Genomic DNA, 12,808 nt, shown 5'->3' with positions numbered 1-12,808 from the left:
TCGCTTCGCCAGATCTCTGCCCTGGAAAGTACCCCAACAATCTTATTTTCTAATATCTTTTCTCTTAATTACGAATAATCTACCACTTAATAGCTCTCACGCCTGTTATTCCTGCTGCCATATATAGCCAGTGGACTGTTGATTTTATTTCCGGTTATTTACCTCACCTTGCCTTAAAGCATCACATGCGGTGATAACAATGGAAGACTTTTTGTTTTGACTTTTCAAGCACCAGAAAAAGTGAAAAAATTACCTCAGTCGCAACCAAGGTCAAACACAGAAGCAACCCAGGGGAGTGTTAAAGGTAGGAAAGTAATTAGAATAGTCGATGTTGAGTAGTCCACGTATACTGGAGCAGCGTTTGACACTGCATCATTTACATTGTCTCACAGTTATTCTGTGTGTTAGATTTTGTTCACTTCCCCCCTTCTATTTGCAACTATGATCGGTAGCCAGTGAATACTAGGGCGGTCTAAATTTTAGACCTTCATTTCCGTTCCAACAGGCCATAAGTCATAGGAGCAGAATTAGGCGATTCGTCCCGTCCACTCTGCACCGCCATTCCATCATGGCTAACTTACTATCCCTCTCAACCCCATTCTCCTGCCTTCCCCTGTAACCTTTGACGCCCTTGCTAACCAAGAACTTGCCGACCTCCGCCTTGAATATACTCGGTGACTTGGCCTTGACAGTCACCATGAATTCCACAGATTCTCCATCCTCTGGCTAAATAAATTGCTCCTCATCTCTCTTCTAAAGGGAAGTTCTTCTGTTCTGAGCTGTGCCTTTTGGTGCTAGACTACCCAACTATAAGAAACATCCTCTTCACGTCCACTCTGTCTAAGCCCTTCAATACTATATGGGCTTTACTGAGTCCCCCACCACCCCCTAAACTCCAGCGAGTATAGGTCCAGAGCCATCAAACGCTCGTCTCGCGTTAACCCTTTCAAGTCCGTGAACCTCCTCTGGACTAGCTAACCATAACTGAGGTTATGGGTGTCTCCCAGCAGGTCAGATGCAACAAATCATCTCATACTCACTTTGTGCCATCATTTCCAAACCAGGAACTTTATTTTTAGCAGTATGGTCAGGTTTAAATCTGAAAAGGCTGTGAAGTGACGTGATCACTGATGGACTGTTCAAATGGCCTCTGTTTTATTCTTGAATGCCCCCCCCAACCGGGCTTTCCTACTTCAAAACCGAATTGTCCTTTAATTTCTTGAAGAAAAATTAAAAACAGTTTGAGGCTCAGCTTCACGCACCAGGGAATCTTTCAGACCACAGTGTTCTTTATTCCTGAGCCAGCTATGGAACTATAAATATATAGCCCAAAAGATATAGACAAGGCTGTGAAGAATACAGTATTCTGTATATGTTATACAGCACTGTGCTAAAGTCTTAGGCACCCTAGATTTTTTATACGCTCTCAAATGGTACGGCCTCCACAGAGCCCTGATCTCAACATCATCGAGGCTGTCTGGGATTACCTGGAGAGACAGAAGCACTTGAGATAGCCAAAGTCTGCAGAAGAACGGTGGCGAGTTCTCTAAGATGCTTGGAACAACCTACCAGCCGAATTCCTTATAAAACTGCAGCATAGTGTACCGAAGAGAATTGAACCAGTTTTAAAGGTGGTCACAACAACTATTGATTTGATTTAGTTTTTTTAAAACACCGATTACAGCTCTTTATAGTAATTTTTGATACGTAGACACTTTTCATTATTTTTGTAAGCACCTTTGCTTTACAGATTTTTTTTTGCATGTGTCCAAGACTTCCGCATAGTACTGTATATATTATGTGTTTGGCAATCTAAGCAATGAATTAGAATACGCAACAGAATACATTATGTGCCCCCTGGGCTTTTGATCATCCGAAACCCTTTATTTATTCTGTTTGAAACAAAGTATGCCTGTTAACCGAGTAATGAATTGAGCGTCTGAAGATTGAAATTGCAAGTGACTGTTTTAGAACAGCAAGTTGAAAATTCTGCTTGTGGATTTGATTTTTGCCTGGTGAGAGACCCAGTGAAGGTAAGTGGTTCATCCTCTGTTTTTGTCTCAAACCTGGTTCTGTATTCCCCCCCCCCCATGAAAATGGAAAGGAATGGTGGGAAACTGGTCGGAAGGATGGCGGCCGCTCTCAGTTGTCCCAGGCCTGATTTCTTCCTGATCTCTTTTACTCTCTGTCTCCTTCCTCCCTCCCCAAGCCAAACCATCTCACTGGAGTTCCTGCCATTGTGAACGGGCCCTATTGTTAACCCAAGAGGTTCTGCAGATGCTGAAAATCCAGAGCAACACACATACAAACTGCTGGAGGAACTCAGCAGGTTATGCAGCTCTTATGAAAATGAGCAAACAGTCAATGTTTCGGGTTGAGACCCTTCATCGGGATTTTACCAGCTTTGTCATCAACCAGAAGATCATCTATTCATTGTGTCAAACAATTATTGGTCTTCATCTTCCCGGAGTGCACTGCCTACAGATGGAAAAGGCCGCCCGCAATGTTGTGTTTGCTACGTGGGGTTTAAACTTAACTACTGCTTTCAAAAAGGAACACTGTGGAAAAATTTACATCTTTCGTTTCATTCTGTTTCATTTTTTTTAAAGTTCATTAATTATTTATTTCACCATTCTTTCGATGTTTCCTATGCACTAAATACTTACACAAATTCATTACATTTATTTTGCAAAATGTCCTATTTTGGAAACAAGCTGGTTCGGAAATTGAGATTCTTCAGAGTTTGCAGATCAGCATTTTTGTTTTAAGTTGTAAATTACCCCGTTTCTATCCCTATAATTATTATCAAGAACTAGCTGTATTGAAGTTACACTGGTTCTGATTTATCTTCATCTTCCTTCCTTCCTTCTCTCCACTTTCCATTTTAGACTGTGAATGCTACGGACACTCCAATCGCTGCAGTTACATAGAGTATCTGAAGATCGTGACTTGCGTTAGCTGCAAACACAACACCAGGGGGCAGCACTGCCAGCACTGCCGACTGGGCTACTATCGCAACGCCTCTGCTGAACTAGACGACGAGAATGTTTGTATTGGTCAGTACCAGAGACCTTAACTCCAAGCGGATTGTACAAATTTCTTTCAGCCTTCAGTCTCTAACAGCTCTCGTCTCAGTTTACAAAATACTCCTTACTGGAAGTTGTGTTGTTTTCTCTGGAGTGTTCGAGCTTCATAAAATTACGAGATGCATACTTAGGGGGCAAACAGTGAGGCAGAAATGTCAAAGAGTGGACATCCAAAAGAGAGGAGAAAGTTTAAAGGGGATGTGCGGGACGAGTATTTTTACAAAGAGGTGGTTGGAACGGGCTGCTAAGGAGTTGATAGAACAAGATACGAAATTGGATTTAAGACTATTTTTGATTGACATGTGACCGTGCAGGAAATGGAAGGATGTGGAAAGTATACAGGTAGAAAAGACTTAGTTCAATTTGGCATTGCTTTAGGCACAGACATCCCGAGACGTCTAGAAAGGTCTAGGTAGAGTGGACGTGGAGAGGATGTTTCCTATAGTGGAAGAGTCTAGGACCAGAGGGCACAGCCTCAGAATAGAAGGGCGTCCCTTTAGAGAAGAGATGAGGTATTTCTTTCTCAAGAGGGAGGTGAATTTGTGGAAACCATTGCCGCAGACGGCTGTCAGGGCTAAGTCGCTAGGTATATTTAAAGCGGAGATTGATAAATTCTTGATTAGTAATGATGTCAAAGGTTACGGGACAAGGCAGGAGAATGGGATTGAGAGAGATACTCATTCGGCCATGATCGTACAACGGGGCAGACTCGATTGGTTAAATGCCCAATTCTACTCCTATGTCTTATGTCAAGAGGTCTGCACTTGTTTGGATTCGGTTACATCTCCGCAGTTCTGATACCTTCACCTGTGTCTGACAGAGCATTTTATGCAGTGACCGGTCAGTCAGTCTATGTGCGGGTTGAACAGTGAACAGGCTCGCTCAGCAAGGGCTCAACAACAGCGCAGAGGAAGGGCTGTCCTAGACTCACGGGTGAAACGTTTGCTAAGATCTCCCGCAGGTCCTCTGGCCCTGCCATTGTTTTCTTTTGTGTGTAGAACAGTTGCTGCTGTTTCTTACGCCCCCGTGTTGACAAAGCTGTGTTGACAAGTGTGATTGAGAAGGAGAAGAGAAATTAATTTAAATACCCCAGTCGCAGTAAAGTATTCCACAATTAGCGTCGAGGCCGCGCCCTGCTCTCCAGTCGCTGCGGCACAGTCAGTCTGCGCGGCTCAGTCCCCGCCAGAAACTTCTCGTCCGCGGCGTTCCCCAGACAAGGGTACAGAGAAAGTGGGGACATTCGGGTTTCCTCTTGCTCGGTTACATTCGATCTTGGCAGCTGTGACCAAGAGCTGATCAGTGCTCAGAAATTCCTCTGTTTAACTGCTGAGAAATAGAGTGTGGTAAAGTTAATGTTTATGCTAATACGGCAAAGAGCAATTTTACGCATGTTTCGGCGTAGGGATTCTGTACTCATTTTGGTGTCTGGGTTTGGATGTTCCATGGTCCAGTCTCCATCTCCCTTTCAACATCTAACTTTGTCCTTGGCGAGATTTTCAGCCAGGTTGGACTAGGTACCGACCACCGACTGGTCACTGACAGAGGCGTCCGTTTTAATTAACCGTAAATCCATATGACATGGGAGCAGAATTAGGCCATTCCGCATGCAGAAGGTTACTCACACTACTCTGGCACAATAGCCAGGCTCATCACTCTCACGCTTTACTGGTCACAAGGAATACTGTCTTTTCCTTGCATCTTCCTTGCAAACATTGACGCTGACTTCTGGCACCCATTTATTTAAACAAATGGATGGCAGCCCTTTAGATATCCAGCAAGGCATTTGATAAGGTGCCCCGTGCAAGGCTTATTCAGAAAGAAAGGAGGCATGGGATCCAAGGGGACCTTGCTTTGTGGCTTGCCCACAGAAGACAAAGAGTGATTGTAGACGGGTCATATTCTGCATGGAGGTCGGTGACCAGTTGCGTGCCTCAGGGATCTGTTCTGGGATCCCTACTCTTCGTGATTTTTATAAATTACCTGCATGAGGAAGTGGAGGGATGGGTTAGTAAATTTGCTGATGACACAAAGATTGGGGTGTTGTGGATAGTGTGGAGGGCTGTCAGAGGTTACAGTGGGGCATTGATCAAATGCAAAACTGGGCTGAGAAGTGGCAGATGGAGTTCAACCCAGATAAGTGTGAGGTGGTTCATTTTGGTAGGTCAAATATGATGGCAGAATATAGTATTAATGGTAAGACTCTTGGCAGTGTGGAGGAATAGAGGGATCTTGGGGCACTCATGGACATTCAAAGCTGCTGCGCGTTGACTCTGTGGTTAAGAATGCATACAAGTGCATTGGCCTTCCTCAACCGTGGGACTGCGTTTAAGAGCCAAGAGGTAATGTTATAGCTATATAGGACCCCACGTGGAGTACTGTGCTCAGTTCTGATCACCTCACTACAGGAAGGATGTAGGAACTATAGAAAGGGTGCAGAGGAGATTTACAAGGATGTTGCCTAGATTGGGGAGCATGCACTATGAGAATAGGTTGAGTGAACTCGGCTTTTTCTCCTTGGAGCGACGGAGGATGAGAGGTGACCTGATAGAGGTGTATAAGATGATGAGAGGCATTGATCATGTGGATAGTCAGAGGCTTTTTTTCCAGGGCTGAAATGGCTAACACGAGACGGCACAGGTTTAAGGTGCTGGGGAGTAGGTACAGAGGAGATGTCAGGGGTAAGTTTTTTTTGTGCAGAGAGTGGTGAGTGGGTGGAATGGGCTGCTGGCGACTGTGGTGGAGGCAGATATGATAGGGTCTTTTAAGAGACTCCTAGATAGATATACGGAGATTAGAAAAATAGAGAGCTATCTGTAACCCGAGGTAATTTCTAAAGTAAGTGCATGTTCGGCATAGCATTGTGGGCCGAAGGGCCTGTATTGTGCTGTAGGTTTTCAATGTTTCTATATCCAATCACAAACAAGAGAAAATCTGCAGGTGCTGGAAATCCAAGCAACATAGACAAAATGCCGGATGAACCTAGCAGGCGAGGCAGCATATGTGGAAAAGTCCTGCTGAAGGGTCTCAGGCCGTAAAGTAGACTGTTTACTCTTTTCTGTAGAAGCTGCCCGGCCTGCTGAGTTCCTGCAGCATTTTGTGTGTGTGTTCCTTTAGGTATCATTCATTTTGAAGATTTTGCGTGCGGAATAGATGACAGGGTGTGTAAAAATCTTCTCCAAGGCTATAAGCGCGCCCAGGGACCACCTTATGGAAAGTCGGCAAGGGAGCCAGGGGTGATGTGCCCTACATCGGATCTGTAACGTCTATGGGCCTCACATTATTGGCCTCAGAAAGGCTCAGGGATCGCGCTCCCACGGGTTAACCTTTGTGCTAGTCTCGGGCTCATTCCAGTTACGGGGGCTGCTGACCCTCCGGTCCACAGGACCAAACCTCATCTATTGGTCGGGCAGTGGCACAGCAATTGGCCGCATTGCAAGCTTCCCCGAAGTGGGTCATTCAGAGACCGCTCTCACGTCCGTCCCGAGACCTCATCAGAAGCTGCCGTCAGCAGGACCCGGCTGTAAGTCTGCAGGCCTCATCCAGGGTAGACAATGCTGTTGCAATCTGGAGTTTAAAAAAAGACAAACTCCCGGAGGAACTTAACGGGTTAGGCAGCATCTGTGGAGAAAATAGACTTGAAAGAATAGCCAGGTGAGCGGAAGGGTGGGGAAAGAGATTCAAGTTTGGAGGGACGATAGGAAGAATGGGAAGAGCGACAGTGGCTGGAAGGTGTTGAGCGGAGGGAACGAAGGGCCGTAGAAGACGGAATCTAATAGGAAAGAAAGTGGAGGTGGGTACGGTGTGGGAACATTAGCGGAGGGCCCCCAGTGGGTGGGTGGGTGAAGATCGAGTGGGTGGCGAGGTGGAAAGAGGGGATGGTTGGGTGTGGGCGGAACAATCTGGGCAGATCAGGAGGAGAGAATAAAGAATAGAGGGGACACGGGTGGACGATTCACTGTTCATGCATTTTAGATGGTGAATTATATTTCTCAGTGAAAAATTGACTGCCCCAATGAACCGTTTTTAATACAACGTTGGCAATCGATATCTCTAACACAAGAAGTTCTGCAGATGCTGGAATTCCACAATGTGCTGAAGGAATTCAGCAGGTCTGGCAGCATCTATGAAGAGGAATGAATAGTCGCCATTTATTCCTCTCTATAGATGCTGCCTGACCTGCTGAGTTCCTCCAACATTTTGTGTGTGTAACCAATATCGCTGTCAGGTAGTGACTGGTGTGAACCGCCAGCCTCTCGTAAGCCTGGGGGCGGTGTGCCCTCCCCTTGTAAATCCAATGTGAGTCCCCGAGCTTGGCGACACGCTGTCACCCGCCCCAGTTCGCGGGAACTTGGCTATTTCTGCCGGTCTGATGGAGAGCGACCGGTTCTGGCGATTCTTCCGTTGTCGCCACGAGGCAACGGAACGGGCGGCTGCAAACTTTCACGGGAGAGGCCTGGCACCAGAGAGCAGACGTTTGGAGTGAGGCGTAAAAACTTTCTCTGACGAAGAGCAGTTTCTCCCGGAGGGTGTTTGGGATCTGCAACGCACCGCTTGAGGGGTGATGGAAGCAGAGTCTCTCAAAGCATTTACCTGGAATGGGTAATGTCATTGAACCAGCGAGACATTGAGAACAGTGCCGGCGGATGGGATTAGTACAGAGGGGTACCCGAATCCGAATCAGAACCGGGTTTACTATCGCTGACATCTGTCGTGAAATTTGCTATTTGCGGCATAAGTACAGCGCAATACGTAAAAATGCTGAAAGGTCCAGCCCTGATGTCTCCAAAGATGCTGACTGGCGTGCTGATTGGTAGACCACTTCGCCGAGCACCAACCGAAACTAGCGGGATCTCCCAGTGGCCACCCATTTTAATTCCACTTCCCATTCCCATTCAGATATGTCTATCCATGGCCTCCTCCAGTACCGTGATGAGGCCACACTTAGGGTGGAGGAACAACACTTTATATTCAGTCTGGGTAGCCTCCAACCTGATGGCATGAACATTGATTTCTCGAACTTCCAGTAATGCCCCCCTTCACCTTTCCCCATCCCCTTTTCCCTGTCCCACCTTATCTCCTTGCCTGCCCACTACCTCCCTCTGGTGCTCTTCCCCTTTTCTTTCATCCATGGCCTTTTGTTCTCTCCTATCAGACTCCCCCTTCTCCTGTATCTCTTTTACCAATCAACTTCCCCGCTCCTTATTTCATCCCTCCCCCTCCCGGTTTCACATATCACCTTGTGTTTCTTTCTTTCCTTTTCTCTCCCTCCCCCTCTCCCTCCCCTCCCCCTCCCTCCCTCATCCTCCTCCTCACCCCCCATACCTCTTAAATCTACTCCTCAGCTGTTTTTCTCCAGTCCTGCCTGAGAGTCTGAGCGGGAAACGTAAACTGTTCTTTTATCCATAAATGCTGCCCGGCCTGCTGGGTTCCTCCAGCATTTCGTGTGTGTTGCTTGCAGGGGGGATTTGAGCACGGGAGATAGGGAAGAAGGAGGGGCACCGGGAGGAGGTGATAGGCAGGTGAGGGCAGAGTGAGAAATAGACAAAGTGGGAAGGGGGATGGAAAACATTTACTGGAAGGAGAAATAAACGTTCATGCCATCAGGTTGGAGGCTACCCAGGCGGAATATGAGATTTTGCTCCCTTTTTCTTTTTACGCCTGAAACAGCACTGTACTGGGACAAGTTTGAGGCAAGTGTGTCTTGAATATTCCCTGAAGCACTAAAATGTGTTTTTTAAAAAACAGTATGCAACTGCAATCAACACGGATCGAGGCACGATCGCTGCAATGAGACTGGACACTGTGAATGTAGGGAAGGAGCAACGGGCGTGAAGTGTGATGATTGTAAACCAGGATTCCACTGGAGACAGGGCTGCTTCCGTGAGTAACCGTGGCTGTAGAGTTGGAAGCATTGCGGTAGGCCATTAGCAATAATCTCAACCCTGACGCATCCGAGACAAGCTGCTGAAGATCATTAAGTGTTCCCATGGCCAGACCCCAAGCAGGTCGAGAGACAGTGCGAACCGAACGCGGGCAGATGGAACAGGCGCTACCCAAAGTTAACCTGAAGGGAAAGAAACAGGGCAGATGTTGGAACTCTGAGACAAAGTTAGAAAATGCTGGAAATGATTAAAAGGTCAGGCAGCATTCGCAGAGGGAAGATCACTCGACTTTTTAGCTCAATACTCTTCCATCAGAACTGGGAAAAGTTAGAGATATTGTGGTAGAATATTGAACAGTACAGTTCAGTACAGGCCCTTCAGCCCACAATGTTGTGCCGACCTTTTAACCTTCTTCAAGATCAATTTAACTCTTCCCTCCCACATGGCCCTCCCCCTTTCTATCATCCATGTGCCTATTAAGAATCGCTTAAATGTCCCTAATGTATCTGCATCTGCCACCACCTCTGGCAGCACGTTCCATGCACCCATCCCTCTCTGTGTTTAAAATCTACCTCTGGCCTCTCCCCTATACTTTGCTCCAATCACCTTAAAAGTATACCTTCTTGTATTAGCCATTTCTGTCCTGGGAAAGAAAAAGTCTGGCTGCCCACTGGATCTGTGCCTCTTATCATCTTGACCTGCTCTGTCAAGTCACCTCTCATCCTACTTGGCTCCAAAGGGAAAAGCCATAGCTCTCTCAACCTAGCCTCATAAGCCATGCTCTCTAATCCTTGCAGCAACCTGGGAAGTCTCTTCTGTGCCCTCTCTGAAGCTTCCACATGCTCCCTATAATGAGGGGACCAGAACTCAACACAATACTCCAAGTGTGGTCTAACTAGAGTTTTATGGAACTGCAACATTAACTTGTGGCTCTTGAAATCAATTCCTTGACTAATGAAGGCCAACGCACCATACACCTTAACCACCCTATCAAGTTGTGCGGCAACTTTGATGGCTCTATGGATGTGGACCCTGAGATCCCTCTTGTTCTTCCACACTGCTAAGGATCTTACCATTAACCCTGTATATTGCCTTCAAGTTCGACCTTCCAAAGTGTATCACTTCACACTTTTCCGGATTGAACTGTGTTTGCCACTTCCCAGCCCAGCTCTGCATCCCGTCAATGTCCCACTGTGATCTATGACAACCTTCTACAGGATTCACAACACCACCAACCTTCGTGTCATCTGCAAACTTACTAACCCACCCTTCCACCTCTTCATCCAGGATATTTATAGAAATCACAAAGTGCAGGGGTCCCTGAGGAATACCGCTGGTCCTGGATCTCCAGGCGGAATATGCTTCATCTGTTACCACTCTCTGCCTTCTTCGGGCAAGCCAATCCTGAATTTTTCTGAATCTGAATTTTGATTTCTGCTGAATTTGCGCAGCCATTCCTCCTAATTTTCTGAGGAGCCTGCCATGGGAAACCTTGACAAACACCTCAGAAAAATCCATATACCCCACATCCATTGCTCTACCTTCATCAACATGTTTTGTCATGCCCTCGAAGAATTCAATCAGGCTCGTGAGGCACGTCCTGCCCCTCATAATGCCATTATGTCATGGGATGAGGCAGGAGGGAAAGAGGGGCTGTGATAGGAGCGACTTGTAACTTCACTGAATTAACTATTGTAATGATATACTACCTGGGAGGATCATGAGTAGCAGCAGTGCTATTGATGGGTAGGAATGTAATAAAACAGTACTGAGAGTATTGACTATGAAAGAAAGAAAATGCATTGCATGGTTTATTCTTGTAAATACATTTTATTGTGATTTATTATGACTTTGATTTTTAAAAAAAATTAGTACCTCCACCAAAACAGCCCAAAATTTATAAGAAAATAAAAGTGCCAGAGTAAACCAGTTCTCTAGACTCACCAGCAGGTGGCAGTAACGGCTACACACAGGTCTCTCCTAACTGGTGTCACAGTAGCAGCAGCCAAGTTGAAATGTCTTGGGAAAATGCACTAGCCCAGTATAATTTCTGGGGGAGGTCAGAGGGGTTGAAATCACTTCTTAGAACTGGAGACACAAGAAACCCCAGATGTTGGAATCTGGAGCGATACACAAAGCAAAAGCTGGTGAAACTCAGCGGGTCAGGCAGCAACTGTAGGGGGAAATGGGCAGTTGATTTTTCAGGTTGAGACCCTTCACCTGGACTATCCATCTCTTCCAGCGTTTAGGGTGTTGCTGCGGATTCTGGCGTCTCCCCCCATAAATGTTCAACTCTCTCAGTGTCTCCACCTTTTCTTTATCTTTAAATTTAATTTTAGACGTACAGCACGGTTTACAGGCCCCTCTGGCCAATGACCTCACACCGCTCAATTACACCCATTAACCCACAGAACTCTGTAATGTGGAGCGAAACCCGGAGCACCCGGAGGAAACCCATGCAGTCAGAGTGAGAACGTACAAACTCCTCACAGACAACAGTGAGAATTGAACCCTGGCTGCTGGGGCTGTAAAGCAAAGCACTAACTGCTACAGTATCATGCCACCCTCTTTCGTGTGCGGCTCCTGCTTCCTGAAATAACAGTTTTAAAAGTTTCAACCTCACTTCCCCTCAACCCTTCCCGGTCTTAAAAGCTGCCCTTTTGTCTCCCTCAGCAAATATCTGCGACAATGAACTCCTGCTGTGCCAGAACGGTGGGACCTGCCGTCAGAACCAGCGCTGCCTCTGCCCCAAGGGCTACACCGGCGTCCTGTGCGAAAGCCGCAAATGCGACCTGCAGGACGAGGATTGCAACGCGGCGCCCGTCTCATCCCTCGGCCCGGGCACTGCCCTGCTCTACGCTCTCACACTGCTGCTGGTGGCTGCATTCTCCTAGTCAACGGGCGTCTGTGGGTAAACTTTAGGCCCAGGGTGTCCAGTCTGCTGAGGTGCTTCAAGAGCGGGAGGGCTCCTGCGACGACTCCGCGCCGCACCAATGAACGGGCCACTTTCAAAGCTCCATGTTTCTATTGGTGGTGATGATGAGACTGTACAAGTTGACACGTCTGTACCGTATCCCACAGTGAACATTGCTCATAATCCGTACGGGGAGGGGGGGATTGAACTAAAACCCACTATTATGGCGAGTAACTGCAGAATGGACTCTTCAAAAATTTGCTGCATAATCCAATTTCATCTATTGTCTAGATGTACCAATGCCTAAAACACTAGTGGCTGCATTTGTTTGCAAAATACCAGTTGGATGGGTGGAATTGGCTGAATTTGCAACAAGCATGGTTTAGAGGGTGCGAACGGCTGGTGATATAATATGCCGCGCAGTATTATTATACCAGGTTCAACACTTCTTTTGTAGAAATGGTTATTTTTGCTCTATGTTAACATATTATGGCATTTTATTATACAGTGACAACAGAGTAAAGTGACTTGTTACATCATTGCTCAGCATTCTATTGACTTGTTACATCATTGATCCGCATTCTATTTTTTGCCCTGAAGTTTTAAGACAAGACTGACTCATGATCAAGGAAACATAACCAGGAGGAAATTAGGGTGAGGTAGAGGTTTGAAACAGAGGAAGAGGGGAAAGAGAAGCCCATTGCATTGGCAAGTCTATTTGCAAAGTGGGAGTGCAATTTTCCCACAGCCAAATAAAATAGGGAATACAGGAAATATTCAGGAGGTTGGGCAGCAGCTGGGGGGGGGCGTGATAAGCAAATTTAATGTTTCAGTTCAACGATTGGGACTGGAAAAAAGTTAAAGCTGGCCACTTCTGTCAGTTTCTGTCTCATCACAAGAAATGTTCTTGCTTTAAAGACTTATTG

General features: G+C 46.5%; 1 protein-coding gene across 1 annotated transcript in view; it reads left to right on the top strand.

Moving 5' to 3' along the window:
- Positions 1-12,411, top strand: part of ntng2a (netrin g2a) — a 135,321-nt gene extending 122,910 nt beyond the window's left edge. Inside the window, exons 6-8 of the mRNA XM_072240105.1 lie at positions 2,889-3,056; positions 8,832-8,966; positions 11,642-12,411. Coding sequence (XP_072096206.1) covers positions 2,889-3,056; positions 8,832-8,966; positions 11,642-11,862 — 524 coding nt within the window. The 3' untranslated portion in view covers positions 11,863-12,411. The remainder of the gene's footprint in view (positions 1-2,888; positions 3,057-8,831; positions 8,967-11,641) is intronic.
- The last annotated feature ends 397 nt before the right edge of the window (positions 12,412-12,808 follow it).

Source organism: Mobula birostris, chromosome 22, assembly GCF_030028105.1.
Source record: "Mobula birostris isolate sMobBir1 chromosome 22, sMobBir1.hap1, whole genome shotgun sequence".
Lineage (NCBI taxonomy): Eukaryota > Metazoa > Chordata > Chondrichthyes > Myliobatiformes > Myliobatidae > Mobula > Mobula birostris.
Note: the sequence above shows the minus strand (reverse complement) of the source record. Positions and strands in the feature narration are given on the sequence as shown.